A 14,992-nucleotide genomic window follows, 5' to 3' on the forward strand; every position below is an offset into this window, starting at 1 on the left:
AGTCTGTGCAAGCTGTGCTCACCCCAAAAGCAAACATGAATCTGTTGCTGCTTCCTGCTTAATTAGTGGTATGAACTTTGGCTGCTGAAATGTAGACAAACTAAAGCCAGTGGCTGCTTTTAACTCTCTGTGGGTCACAGTGTAGTTCTGTGGTAGCTCCGAAGCGCAGCTTCTCCTGCTCCCTCCAGCCTAGCTGGTCGTTGTTGGGTAGTTGCTAACAAAAGTGAAAAGAGCGGATCATTGTAAACAGACTGAGATTGGAGTAGTCTCCTGTATCTTGTAACACTGCCATTTAACTTTCAGTTGATGGGAAGATCAGATTCTAGGCTGGTAGGCTATGTGAAATTACAGAAAAGGAAACTTGGTTTTTCAGATGTTTCAGCATGTCTGAAGACCTCTGTCTGTTTTTCTTTCTTTACTGAATACAATACATAATTGCAGAGAACAAAACATATCAAATCTCTTTGATTTATTGTAGCATTTCTGTCAGATACAGTGCCATCTAGATTAGTACTGCAGTCCACATTTCCCAGTTATTGTATGCTCAACTGAAAGAACTCTTTATTGGCATGAGTTTTGGTGTGATCATTGATAAAGATCTCTGTACTCTCTTTAGCAGTTTAAAAGACTGCTTTATTAAAATTCGGTGATGGTGGAACATCACAGTGGGCAAACCTCTGTGCAGGATTTCCAGTGTTCATGGACTGCGATTTTACTGTGTTTTGCAGCTTACCAGCTCTGTGGTATTTTCCTTTTCCCTCCATGTTCTAAGGCAGTGTGATCTCTGTGGCCTTCTAGGCATGCTACCAAAGGCGTCTTCTGCATCAGGCTTGAGGAAAGGCCAACGAGTTTTAGAAGTTTCTGTCTATGTGCATGTTGGAATAGTTATTTTTGTGCTGCAAAGATTTCATTGTACAAAATAGATGAGGTGGTGTACAGTTACCTCCTTAGGTATGAATAAATATATGCTTCTGAGTAACTTGGTGAAGGGAAGCATGTTTGTGCTGTTTTTGCTTTATTGTTAGTATGAAAGAGGAAAATACACTCAGAAGGTAGAGGCATGTGATAGAAATTCCTAAGAGATCTTTCACTAATGTACTTCATAAGTTCTTTTTTTCTTGCCTTGATCTTGCGATGGTGGAGCCTGTCTTGCCAACTAGGATCCAGTTTTAGAAGTGTATAATGCTATTAATGTGACTGTCTCTATTGCTCAGTGGGAAAAACAGCGTAAGAAATGTTATGCTTTTACTTCCTGGCTTCAGAAATCACCCCGTTTGATCATATTTTTAGTCTTTATACTGAAAAAGGGAAAATGGGTGTTAAAGCTGAATTATATTCTTAATCGTAGCCTTAAGTGACTAGTCACAAGGAACATATTACTTGTTTCCTTTGAGCTTTTTCCAACTGAAATGATCACAGAAGCCACTTAACAGTTTAATGCAGCCTGCAAATCATCATAGGATACTATCTTTTAACATATAAATAATTCATCATTAGAGTTTTCACAGGCACATGCATTATTTTCTTTGGGAAGGAGGATTTTTTTCTTTACTGTAAAGACACTACAATTTTTGATCTTCATCTTTGTAAGTAAAATGTCTTAGGATTCCTTAATTTTGCAAAGAACTGACACTGTTGCAAAAAAGTGGCAGAACTAGTAGCTTCCCAAATTGCAGAGAAGGGTAGCACAAGAACCAGTTGTGAAGTTGGGTAGAAGGAGACTTTTTAAAGGGGATCGATCTGAAAGTTGTCAGTACAAAAAGAAAAAGATTTTAATTTAGAACTAGCCATTTGTTACGTATTAAAGGGTTGTAAAGTCACTTAAGCAAGATTCCAAGAGAGAGTAACTAATTTTTACTAAGGACTTGGTTTGATGTCTGCGAAGGAAGAGTCTTGCATGATCTTCAGTTTTTGCCAGAATGAAGCCAAGCGAATGATTGCCTGTAACTAACTGTTATATATGCAGTTTTAGTCAGGAAAATAAACGAGGCATCTAACATCCAGTATTTAAAAAGAATAATGGTAATATGGAAGTACTCAAGTGTTGTATTTGATGACATCAGCCTGAAAGTATCAGTATTTTTCTGATGCTAAAAACATTTCCTCGACTTTGGTCATTTGGCCATTGTAGGATACGTGTTCTGCGCAGGTACATGCAGTGAATAATGATTTCCTGTGGGATACACTTTTAGGGAGTGGGTGGAAAGCTTGACCAAGAGGCTGGCATTCTGAACACTCCTTGAAACTTCATGTTCTTCTTAGTCCATTTCTGTATATGTTCTTAATTAAAAGCACACGGTGGTTTTGGCAGATGAAGACTTCTCAAAACTTTGGCTGCAGAATTTCCTTGCTCTGTGAGGGTTGGTGCTAGAGAGGCTCCTTCAACAGAACGTTTCACTCTTCATCGCTAAAATGTTGGCAGTCTTCATATTGACAAGTCTTAACTGACACAGGCAAGTTATAAAAATGGCCCATTAGAGCTTGACTTTCTCTGTTTAATCATAGGATTTTTTTAATTTTAATTTTAACTGTGTTGCCAAGTTGTACTGAGCTTAAAGTTTCTTTTGTTTAGCGAGCTAAATGGCACTGAGATGTGATAAAGGGTATGCATTCAAAGTAGCGTCATGTGCAGTGAAAAATCTTTCTTTCTTTGCAAATAAGGGTTATGTCTATTTCAGTTTGCTTTTCCCTAAGAACCAGCCAGCATTATAAATAGTTAGAAGCAAATATTTCTTTCAACTCCCTGAAAAATATGGACTTTTCTGGAGAAAAATTAAGAAATAATTAAAACTGCTCTTTATAGACATAATTCCTACCACAAATCTGAGTAACTCTGCTCATTTGAAGCTCTAGTTTTACTTTTACTTCTTTCTGTGGCAGAAGAGATCTTTTCTTCCTAGAAGTGACAGAAGCATGCCCAGCCGCTATTTATCTGTACTCACTTATATCACATGGTCTCTTAAAAAGATTAATTTCTTAAATAAGTATAGTTGCTGGAAGTTGTCCTCAAATTATTCTTGACTTATGGTTTGTTAATATGAGATGCATCCTCAAATGTGGCAATGTCACTGGGTCTGGCTATACTGAGAACTTTTATTCAAGAATTAAGGTGTTAAAATTAACACTTGCTACCATAAACGTTTCACACACAATTGTTGCTGTTCTTTTTGAATAGCCTTACACAAAACTATACAAAAATATAGACCTTCAGGTTTCCTCAACCTGGAAGTCTGACTTTGAAAAAGTTTTTTTTCTCCAAAGGTTTTGATTGTTTGCTATGATAGACGTTACTGTGATTTACAGTTAAATTACAGGAAAAATATTAGAAACACTTGAAAGATTATCAGTCCAAGTTTGCACATGAGATTTCAGTCTACTTGTGTTTCACATTCAAAAGTAAAATTGCTATATAAAATGATAACAATATGCATTATAAGATTTTCTTGGCAGTTTTCTGAGAATGTTTCTGATATATACCTGTAAAATAAATAATATCTATTTCATAAAGGCTATAACTTATGGATTAGTGTTGTAAGTACAGGATATTTGAGGGAAAAATAACTAAAGACTTCAGTATTGTCTTTCTGAGTAGAAAGAACACATTTTTCTGGTGGGAATGGGAAAGCCATTCTGAGGCCTTCAGCCAAACATCAAAGGCTCACCGCAAAACCTGAAGGTGTAGGAGCTTATCAAAGAAATACAGTAGAAGTGTTTCACAATGGCAAGTGCTAAGGTGTTAGGTACTTGGCATTCCATGGCGACAGCAGCACATGAGTAGTCACATCATTTAGGGATGCTGTACTGGTTCTGGGCTTTTAATGCTTTCACAGGCTGCGTCTTACGTAGAGTTCTGCATTGCTCCAACAACCAAAGTGTCCACGGTAACAGGTACTCCATAAGCTGGTTACTGATTCACTCTTTTCCAGAAGGCATAGAATAAAAATGTGAAAGAGAAACAGTATCTTACCCTTTTTGCCAGGGGAGGAAAAAAAAAGTGGCCACAAATGGGAACCTCCCCATCCTGTCACAGAATCATAGAATGGTTGGGTTGGGAAAGACCTCAAGATCATCCAGTTCCAACCCCCCTGCCATGGGCAGAGATGCCTCACACTAGACCATGTTGCCCAGGGCTCTGTCCTGAGGACTTTTTTCCTATATGACTCAAATGTATGTCCTTGGGCTTCCACACTGGGGTAGCTCCTCCCTGATTGATACCAGGTTATTTAGGAAAGATTTGCATGCAGTTCTGTCTCTTCTCTGTCTGCCAAGCCTAAAGGATTTTAAACTAAGTAATGAGTGCGCTGCTGGTAGGTCTTGGAGGTGAAGGAAGATGTGGGTCAGAGCCATAGATAGTCTTCAGACCCCTCAGTGCCTTTTTTTGTCTTGTGTTGATTGCTTTAAAATGACACTGTTCATCACTGTTGCCTCACCTTTCATACCATGTGTCTCTACAGAATAGTGTGGCTTGGAAAATGGTAAGGTGGGAATGAGAGGTTCATTTAAATCAGGGCTGTTGCTGAATTTCCAATAGCCTGAGACTGAATTAAAACAAATTTGAGGCTACACTGTCTCTGAAAGGATGAGCCTTCCTTCTTGTTCCCAGTTCTAGGTCCCGCTGCTTCCTTTGCATAGTATCTGGCAATTAGGGTGAGTCAGATCAGGACTGATCTGACTGAAAGATCAACTCATCAAAAACCAAGCTGTGATCTCTAGAATTGAAAGTAGGGAGAGGTCTGAGGAAGGGGTGGGACAGCCTTTTTTGGTGACAGGGTACAATTAAATAATTTTCATTACTAGCTTAAGCAATCCCCAGCAGGCACTTCCCTCCTCCAGCCTTAGCAAGGCTGGCTTCTGGATGGTCCATTCCCATCCAGGCCATTCCCTTGGATCACCTGTGACCAGGATGGTCTTTCTGGGGCTGGGAATCCCAGAGCTGTAAGCACCTGAGGGCTGGGATGGTCCTCAGGGAATGTATCTCTGTATGCTTCTCCTGTTCTCTTATTTTTTTTTGTTGCAGTGCCCTCAGGAATGTTGCCGGACTGGGTCAGTGGTGAGGTGGACATAGTGAGCATGCATTCACCTCCCATTCTTCTGGTGGGAGCTAAACTACTGCTGCTTGTCTTCTTGGGAGCTTCATGCAGCAGCAGAAGCCTTTGCTGCAGTTGTTGATACAAGAGTTCAGTTGGCAGCATCTTCAGTGGGCAGAAGGGAAAAGGTCACCACTGATAATCTACTCTAGCCAACACTTTTGGGAACAGCTGTGCTAAAGACAGTACATCACACTGAAATGTCTACTGAGCTAGTCAGTTTGAAACAGGAAGCTGTTGTATTAGTTGTGCACCTCTTGTGGTATTCTGACAAATTTCCTGGTCTTAAAATTGTACATTGCTGGTTTTGAAAGTACTTCTCTGGCAGTGCAAGGAAAATTTCCATGTGTGCAGGAGAATCTGATTAAGGAATATGGTATATACTTACGTTTATATGACATTAAATACACCTTTGTAATTGGAGGGTTATTGATTTTTGTAATAACAGTTACTTTAGAACATGCTTGGAATGATGATAAACAACACTTTCAGTTAAATGGTTAACAGACCAAGTATCATTTTTTTAGACTATCTGCTTTTTCTAGTTAAAGCTGGCTAGTCCTTTAGCTGGGAAATTTATTGTGGTTCTTTTTTTTTCCCCCCAGAAAACCTACAGTGCCAAAGTAAGAGCTGGTTCTGGTTTGTTGAAATTTTAACCTAAGGGTTTTACAGAGGAGGCTGATATTTCTGCCACGTTTGTTTGAGCCTAACTCTAAAATCTAAAAAGTGTAATTAATATCCAGGACAGAGGAATATTTTACATCATCTGTTAGTGCATGGCATGAAATTTGGGTACAACTGTGAAGTTTACCAAAAGGGGTGAAAAATGACGAACCAAACCAGGTTTTAGTGTCCTTTCATGTTTATCATAATTAATATTCTACATATTGTATTTGCTCTTCTATTTCCTTTACCGTGTTCTGCTGGTTGAAGTTTATGTCAGCTTGCACTGTATGAGACACGCAGACTGCCTTCACATATAAGGTTTTTTTTCACTATGAGTATTATCTACACCAATGAAACAAAACCTGCTTAATAGTAACATGGATGGTATTGATTCGGGGAAAACTCCGGGAACAAACTCGCCAACAAAGTTTTCAAGTTGACAAGCAGTTATTCTTTATTGCGACGCTGAGAGACACAGGGGATAGCTCCACCTAACATGTGCCTCTCCAACTGCCACACAAGCCGTCCTTTTATAGTCACTGGGCATACATACATATTCATGAGGCTACGTATTTATTAAATAATTTTCCAGAAAGTTCCCCGCATGCGTACAGAATTGTGGTGGTGGTCTCTGAGGGTCGTTTACTTCTTCCAACAATCTTCATCACTTCTGGCAGCCTTTGAAGCATGCACAGTGGATGCTCATACCAGTTTAATTGGTTCATTAGCACCAGAGACTCCTATCCTCCTACTTACCCGTTAGTTTAACTGTAGCCCATCCTGGACACCTGCCGTTCCCAGGTACTCCTTATCCCTGTGTCCTGTTCTTCTAGATTGTTTTTCTTAAAGCTATGTCAACTATAACGATTTATCTCGTGTGAGAATTCTCAGTATGTTCTCTAGCTGTACTCTGTTTTTTCTCTATGTATCCTGCACCTCAGTAATTTTCCATTGCTACTGTTACAAAGCCATCAAACTTAACATTACTTAAAACTAATTCTAAAGGTTTATATATTCCATTTTGTGATTTTGTTCCTCCCTTGTCTCAAATTCCCCCCTTTTTCTGTCCTTTTGCAAATTCTTTTGCAACATTTTATATGTTACCGTTACCATCAGAAGTCTTTTTGAAATAGTTTCCCGTTTCCACTTGGTGCTTAATTTCATTCCTTTTCCAATCTTCATAATTTATCATAGATCGTTTGCAACACCAGCGGGAACATTGTATCATACTACAAGTAATCAATATTAAAATAATTAACATCAGTATTCCTGCAACCAGTTGCCTCAACCAAGAGAGATTGGGTAACCATGAAGTTAACTTTTTCCGTATCTCTTCAGAACCCCAGGAGGTGTCATCTATAGCATGAGCAGCATAGTTAATGAGCATGCCACAGGGTACTTAGCCTGCTTAGAAGATTTTTTAATCAGCTCAGGATGGATACCAATAAGGTGATTTTTTGTTCTGGTATACTAAACTGTAATTAAGAAAAAACCAAGAAACTTCTGAAGGTGCACTCAATGTAGAAATTAAGTACTGAGACCGAGCTATGGGCCGTGCTCCCCTTCCATGTGGAACAGATTCCCCATACTAGAGGAATCAGTTGGATTTAGTTGGTGAACAGTTGTTTTTTCTTTCCTCAGCAGTGGTTTGAAATAGCAGTTGTTTAAAGTATGAGCTTGAAAACAAGACTACATTATTTAATTTTGTTATGAAAAGGCTTTTAGAGCACAGTTTGTAAGTTTAGGAGTTCTGTAAATGTTCCTGTCACTTGTCTGGAATGTTAAGTATTGCAACAGTTACACATTGCTCACAGCAGTTGCAGCTCTGAAGTTTTCTCCAAAGAAGGAGTAGAGAAATTTAGGTATATAACAGCCAATTCTTGCCCAAAGCTCTGGTCTTTCCTCCCCTCGGTTTAAGAGAGAAGTAGCAATAGCAAATGTGGCTTGAAAAGAGTGGATGGAAAATGTAACTTAAAAAGGTAGAATTTCTATTGTTGTTAATTCCACAACTTGTAATGGAAAACTGTAAAAACCCTTTTGAATTTTTAAGATAGAAAGTAATAGGGAAGTCTTTCCTCTGTAAATAACTGTCTGCTTCAGTTGTTCCAAAATTGCAGCATCCATAAATCACTGACATCTGTATATTTTCCTCACTGCCCTGGCTGGTGCAGGGGTCCATCCCACCTGGTACTGGGATGTGAACAGATGCCTCAGGAAAAAAACCCAAACCCGAAGCCTTCCCTCCTGCTCTGCCTGCTTTCCCACCCTGCAATTATTTTTGGCTCAGAGGGGTTTCTGGGTCCTTTGTGCTCAGCTATTTAGCATCCATTCGGGAATTTCTATACCTTGTGCATGTCCAATCTCCTCTTCCATGCACGCTTTGTGCAGCCACAGCATTCTTTCAATCTTCATTAGAAATATGGCTCATTTTTTCTTAATTTGAACCTGGCTCTAACTTCATTTGTTGGTCTTTTAGTGAAGAGACAATTAACAGCCAGTCCCTGTCTACCTTCTCGGTATCTTCCAAGATTTGATAGGCTTTCGTTGTATTCCCTGTGAGATGTCTCATGGGAGCTATTATGCATTGTATACCTTTGATCTTATTTTTGCCCCTTGCTGAAACTCTGCCAGGTCTATAGGGAATCTTTTTTTTTTCAGGTGGAGAGACCTGAGAGAGAGCTGTGGGTAGATGGGCAAAAATTTGATTTTTTGGGTGAGATATATGTATTTTATGATTTGTTCCCTGTTCCTTTCTTTAATAATTCCTGGAATTTCTTTGCTGTTGGTTATTTGGGGTGTTTTGCCTTATTCCAGACACTGTTGGAATAAAATCTGATAGTTTAATGAAGCTGTGACTCAAAACACTGAAGTCTTGATGAACAATGTTGATGAGTTGAGAGCACATTTATATACGAAGCTTTTCCCTGAGCGTTAGATTGCTTTGTATTTATATACATTTATTTGCTGTTTTTATTGTCTAGTTAGTCTCTTCTGTGGTTCCATGCAGTTTCCTGTTATCCTTGGTATCTTAAATAACCCTCTAGCATCAGCTAACTTTCAGGTCACTAAAACTGGTGTCTTCATCTTGAGCAATAAAACAAATACACTGCTTTGGGCTTGTGGAATCTGGTGGTTAATGGATTATGTTTTTGGAACTATTGAGCAAGAGACATCATGGTGTAGTGCCTGTGCAGCTAGCAGGCTGAAAGCTTGAGCTATTGAACTTATAAATGTAGAAAACTCTGTCTCTTCCTGTGTAGCTTGTTTTATATCCACTTGGGGAAATTCTGAATCTGTGTTTCACAGGGGGTTGAAGAGGCTGTATTTCATAATCTTTTCTTCACAGTTCTACCTTTTGGGACTATGTAAGTGACCTAAAAATGTCATTCCCTTATTATCCTGGCTAATGTTGTCAGCCTAAATACATCAAATCTAAAGAACCTGTACAAATAGAGGCTGAAAGTATATTAACTCCATTGCTCTTAGACATGAATATTTCTGTTTTCCTCTGTAACTTGGCTATGTGATTTTTCAAATATGCTCAGTATAGTCAGTTTTGAGGGATCAGTTTTTTCTATTTTTCTGGAACTCCTAAAAGTTAATTGGAAGATTATTTATAATTTTAGTAATAATTCACAACTTTTAAATAGATAAAACTGCTTAGTACCTTTTGATACCTTATATTTTCAACCAAAAGCAAAAGACTAACACCTCTGAGGTGCTTGACCCTCACTCACCTTAGAGCCATAGGAAACTACTTTTTGTACTCTTTTAATTGGGCCTTACTTTTGTGACAGCAATATTGGCATAAATAGGTTTGTTAGATAATGAGTAGGATTATTTTAATCACAGTTAGAAATCGTACCCTCCCTGCTTTAGCTTTCAGGTTTCTAAAGAGTGCATAAGAGTCACCCTGAAAGCATTGCATGTTGGCTGGGTGGATGTATCATATCAGTTTCCAGTAAAGAGCAGAGCCATGCCATTGGGCAAAACACTTTTAAATTATTATTTATGGAGTTGTAGTTGCAGTTGGTATAAAATGCAGGACTGGTTTCACATGCCTCCACAGAGCAAGGAGAGCACGCTCCTCAACAAGATTCTCTTTTGTTTCCTGGACTATGTGTGCTGTGGAAAGAGAGACCTCTGGGAAAGGATACAGGTTGGAGCAAATAGTTACATTTTAGTTTAGGAATGCAGTCTTTCTATCTGATATTTTAGGCTTTGTTTTGTCATTTTTCCGTCTTGATTTAATTTATAATTGATACTGTAGTGCTGGTGTTTATCAGGTGTTTTCCAGTAGTGTCTTGTGCCTGTTGATAAATTGTTTAGTAGTGTGATAGATTAATACTTTGTTTAGTAGCGTGAGATGAGGAAACTCCAAAAGTCTCTCTTTTGACTACCTGATAGAGTTACGACTCTTAATGACACTGCAACTTCTTAGTGTTAAGCTCCTACTTAACTTTTTTGTTTTGTTTTTTGGTTTTTGGGGTTTTTTTAATTTATCTCTTGAGGTGGGAGGAATTGTGTATAAAGGGGAAGGAAATCTTCAGTAATTCCTTCTTTCTCCCTAGGGTAAAATATAAACTACAGCTTCATATGCAGTATTTGCTTTTTAAAACAATAGTGAAAGAGTATTTTAGCTCTCATTTGAATGAGAGTGTTATTTAGTGTTTTGTGTTAATCTTTAGAAAGTTTTAATTGGCTAGTGAGCATTTTTTTTCCTTATTTAAAATTGATGTTGGGCAGAGACAAGTTTATTGTTGATTCCTAATACTGTGTCTTCCTAAGGAGTGTGTTCATCTTTAGAAGCACGAAGGTCATCTTTTTCTGCAATATCTGCCTCTTAAGAAACTGGGTGAAGTAGGGATTTTTCCACTTACAGTTCAACAATATTGATGCCTTTGTTTTCAGTGCTGAAACCCCATCCTCCTTTCCCAGAGAAGGCAGGAGGAGAGAAATTTGCACAGAGAGGTCATAAATTCGTTAATGCTAATTAATGTCTTGTCCTTATTTTAAGCTAAGTGGGACTCATTTGTATCGTTTTCTCAGTTTTAAAACTATAATTACACAATCTTCTTTCAGTAAGAAAGTAACCACTAGAGCTTAGTTTGTCTGGAACAAAACCAGGACCAGCAGTACCCAAACTTCCCTGTTCTCTAAGTATCTTCGAAGTCTCTGGAAAGGTGGTTCTATCTTTGAGTTTCAGTAAATCACAAATAGTGGTTTTCAATGTAAAATTTATGGGTATTTTAAACTAGTGCTGAGCTGAAACATAAGGGTTATACTTAGTTACTTTTTTGAATTTCAGTTAGTTACATCACTTTGTAATGCCATTACTGTTATTGAAGCAAATACTATGGCATGTTTTCAGAACAAAATGTGTTTCTAAAACATGTGTTTTTAGAAAAGCCATTATGAATGAGAAACATTTGACTGCACCCAGTCTTCTGTCACTGATAACCTCTGTGATATATTTGTTGGAGTATAAATGGTTTGTACTGCAAAAGCTAATGCTAGCCTGTATTTCTCTTTGAGATTATACATCCAGTGGGTTACGTTACTGTACTACTTGCTGTAATATGTAGATCCCAAATGTATGGATCTTTTACTGTGCATGCAAAGATCATGTGTGCAGCGGGCATCTGACATGTTGTAAGGTGTGTCAGACTTGATGAGTGTGCTCTGTAGACTTGATAAATGTGTATTGCAAGTGGCCATTGCGGGATGTCTGCATGCCAGCTGGAACTACTGCTTTATCTAGATTGCCAAACAAGGTTGTCAAGCTCTGCCCAAATGTATGATAGTCATACACTAACCTTCATTGTAGCACTGTTTTTCTAGCTCTGTGAGCTGTCAGAAAGTTCTGGTTCTGATTTGCTGGATTTGTTGCAAGACAAATTGAAGTAATTTTTAAATGCAGTCAGCTTCACAAGTTGTGCAGTGGAACTTTGTCTGTTTCTCAAGTATGCTATGGGCAACTTCTTTATGTAGTCTGTAGAACATCAAAATATTCAATAGTAATGATGCCAGCTTTACTAAACAGCTCTATCCTCTTTGGTCTTTTCAGTTTTAGTTTTCAACTGCATAAGATCAAAAGCACAAGTGTTGAACTCATAAACATGAAAATGGCAAGAAATGTAAGGGTGGCAACTTGGCGCTACCTGTAAATATTAGCATCTACTTCTGGAATCTAGTAGGTAGTTGTACCACTTAAAATTCTGTGTGTATAGCAAACATATTGCCTTCATGAGGCTTTTCTGGCTTGGGTTTTGGTTTTCTTAGGAGTGTCTCATCTCAATTACCTCTCAGTTATTTAATCTTCTCTGAAGGCATTCTGATTACAAGTAGCCATGTGGCAGGACCAGTGCATTTTTGACATTCTGATGATGAAACTGCAATAGCAAACAAAGTTTTCTGTGTATGTTCTTGCCAGCTTTCAGAGCTAAAGGGAATCTGGAAACTATAAGCAAATATTTCCAGTGTCTTAAAATGCGACTTCCTGTTGCTTCTGTAAACAGCACTTGGGGGTCCGAGGAGGCAACTGGAGTTTTACTGATTACTTGTGTGCAGCTGAGGTGGTGATAGGGAAGGAGGAATGTGTGGTGGTGTATGGTGTTAATTTTGTTAACTGAAAAGAATTAGTACTCCTGATCAATGTATTTTTGTGTGGCACATCTCGTACTCAACCACCAGTCTGCTTTTTGTGCCTTTAAGAAGCTTCACTTCTTAAGATATGGAAACAACCAGATGTATTTCATGTTTCTAATCAGCTGCAGGATATTGGTTCAGATATACCTGATCACTTACTTCCACCCAGAATGTGTAAAACTGAAAGAGGAGTGGAAGTTTCCTTCTCTTAATCTTGCATCCCGAGTCTTCTGACTTGGGTGAGATGAAGAAAACAGCTGACAACTATCTCACTCTTACAAGAGAGAAGATTTCAATGTGTGTAGTTTTTCTCTTAGTCCGTGCTTCAAATTATGGCTGTCAGCTGGTCTACCCTTTCTCAGGTTGTCTTCCAGACTCAATTAGTTGTTCTTGTGATAACTGTGATGTTCGGGTCTGCTGCAGTCTCCTGGTTTGAGTAAAGTCGGCTTTGTTTCCTGGGATTTCCTTTATTTGCTCGTGGTTAGAGTGACAGTATTGACAATTGTCTGCTCTTTAAGAAACCTTGAAGACAAAGGTGAAGATACTGCAGTGTCCTGACTGTGGACCTTGGAACGTGGTGGGTTATGTACAGTTTCTTGTTAGGGATAATCCTTGGAATCGTATGACTACTACTAAATTCTGTGAAATCCCATGTGTTTGATAATGCGATTTTTAATAATAAATGGTTTCAGGGAATCTGAAATGTTTAGTTTTTATAAAATACTCTTTTCTTTGCAGCTGCTGTTTCTGTCTCAGTACTTCAGTTACCAAGCTGGCAGTAATCTCTTCTCAGATCCAGTGTTGTTGGTAGTCAGGCTGTTGCCTGAATACTCCCACAGTATTTGCCTTCCCACAGTCAGAAATAAAGAACATAGCTGCCCTAATAAGCCTTTCTTTTGCTAGCTAACAAGTGAACTCAGCAACATGGGTCACTTATAAAATATCCTCAGTTCAGTTCCATTTGTGGAAAGAGAACTGGAAAAAAAGTACTATAATTTGGAGTGGAGCTGTAGGAAGTCCTTGGTTCTTGATAAAAATTCCTTTTAAAAAGTAAAACCCCTTGATCAGTCACATGCATTCTGTTTGGCTCTAATTTGTGGTCTTTACTGTTCTGGACTTCTGGTCTTAAATAGAGCATTATAAAAACAAGGCACTGCTTTTCATTTGTATTTTATATATTAAATTTCTTTCTGCTTGTAGATTTGTTTGTAAATGCATCATAAACAGACAGCCCAGAATGAAGAAAGCAAGCAGGAGTGTTGGCTCAGTGCCCAAAGTGCCTGGAGTAAATAAAACTCAAACAACTGACAAAGCCAAACCAGAAAACGGCTCCTCAGTGTCTGCAGTAACAAAACTCTCTAAAACCGGGACATCAGCATCTCTTTTGAAGGTAAGAACCAATAGAACCGTCTGATTATTTATATTTTTTACAATAAAGCTTTAAAAAGAGTAGAATTTTAAGGTGTGTCTTTAGTGCAGCTTAGACTAGAGGTTTGCTCTGTGGGTAACTGAAGGGAATTTGAGTAGTTACACAGCACTGGGCAGGGTGTAGGATTTTGAGGGGCATTCAAGCTGTATTTTTCATATTGCAGTGTGTGGTGTGATGCAAAGCAATATACTTTGCACAACCTGGCTTTTCTGCAGAAGGAGCAGAGTGGAAGTTGCATTTTGATGAATGTTTTTAGTAGTGTATGTGTTATGCTTGAATGGTGTGTCAGTGACTAATGGGATTTGATAAGAGTTATTGATTCTGAAACAAGAACTAATGAGGTATCTAACAGGAAACTTTCTGGTGTCAGTGATCCGTATTAGGTCAGTGCAGCTGCATTCTTCTAACTAGTTTGGCCATTGCTTTCTGTGAAATACTGCTTGAGCAGAGTTTTCACAAGTTGATTCTTGCTCCTAGAACAAGTTCAAAGGTAGAGGTTTTCTCTTATTAGCAAAACAGGGCAGTAACCTTGGAAGGATATGGTTTTCAACAACCAAGAAAAATAAGACATGCTGAGCTGTGCTAGTGTGGAGTTTTCACCTGGGAGCAAACACATCTGAGTTGGATGGATGGATGGTGTGAGCCTGGGCTGCCTCCCTCTCCTGACCTGGCAACATGGCTGGACCCACCTCCTTTTGCCTTTCTGCATCTCAGTATGCAGAGCTGTGACACAGCTCTGCCCTGGAGCAGATGAACAGAACAAGAAAAAGGGCTGGTGTCTGCAACTGGAACCTGAACCACTGTCACCTCCAGGAAGCCAGATAGGCCATTTAAATAACTGACAAATAAAGACCTAAAATTAAAGAGGTGGTAAGGGCTGAGGTCTTTCTGTAATAGCTGTGCAGGATTAGTGAAATCAAAAGGTGTGTTCACTTTCTCTTTTCTTCTTGTGCTTTTTTTTTTCTATGGAAGAATGGTTAATACTTTTGTTGACAAACTTGTAAGCCAGGTTTCAGGTGGATTTTCTCCCAGTGCCCTACTGTTTCCTCTGCCACCCAGCGTATCTTGCAGTTTTCTTAACTTTAAAGAATCTTTTGATGCTTGTTGACACTACTTATTTTGTATTTCTAGAAACATTTCAAAGAATATGGAAACAAAAGTC

At 38.6% G+C, this 14,992-nt stretch overlaps 1 protein-coding gene across 3 annotated transcripts in view; it reads left to right on the forward strand.

The window, feature by feature from the left end:
* Nucleotides 1-14,992, forward strand: part of SPECC1L (sperm antigen with calponin homology and coiled-coil domains 1 like) — a 64,969-nt gene that overhangs the window by 1,050 nt on the left and 48,927 nt on the right. For 2 of the 3 annotated variants that reach the window (XM_065692593.1, XM_065692594.1), the window contains exon 2: nucleotides 13,602-13,791. In XM_065692593.1, the coding sequence (XP_065548665.1) occupies nucleotides 13,639-13,791 (153 nt within the window). In that variant the 5' untranslated portion in view covers nucleotides 13,602-13,638. Of the gene's footprint in view, nucleotides 1-12,871; nucleotides 12,979-13,601; nucleotides 13,792-14,992 lie in introns of those variants that run through there. The other variant, XM_065692592.1, reaches the window with a different exon arrangement.

The sequence above is a fragment of the Lathamus discolor genome, chromosome 12 (genome assembly GCF_037157495.1).
Source record: "Lathamus discolor isolate bLatDis1 chromosome 12, bLatDis1.hap1, whole genome shotgun sequence".
NCBI lineage: Eukaryota > Metazoa > Chordata > Aves > Psittaciformes > Psittacidae > Lathamus > Lathamus discolor.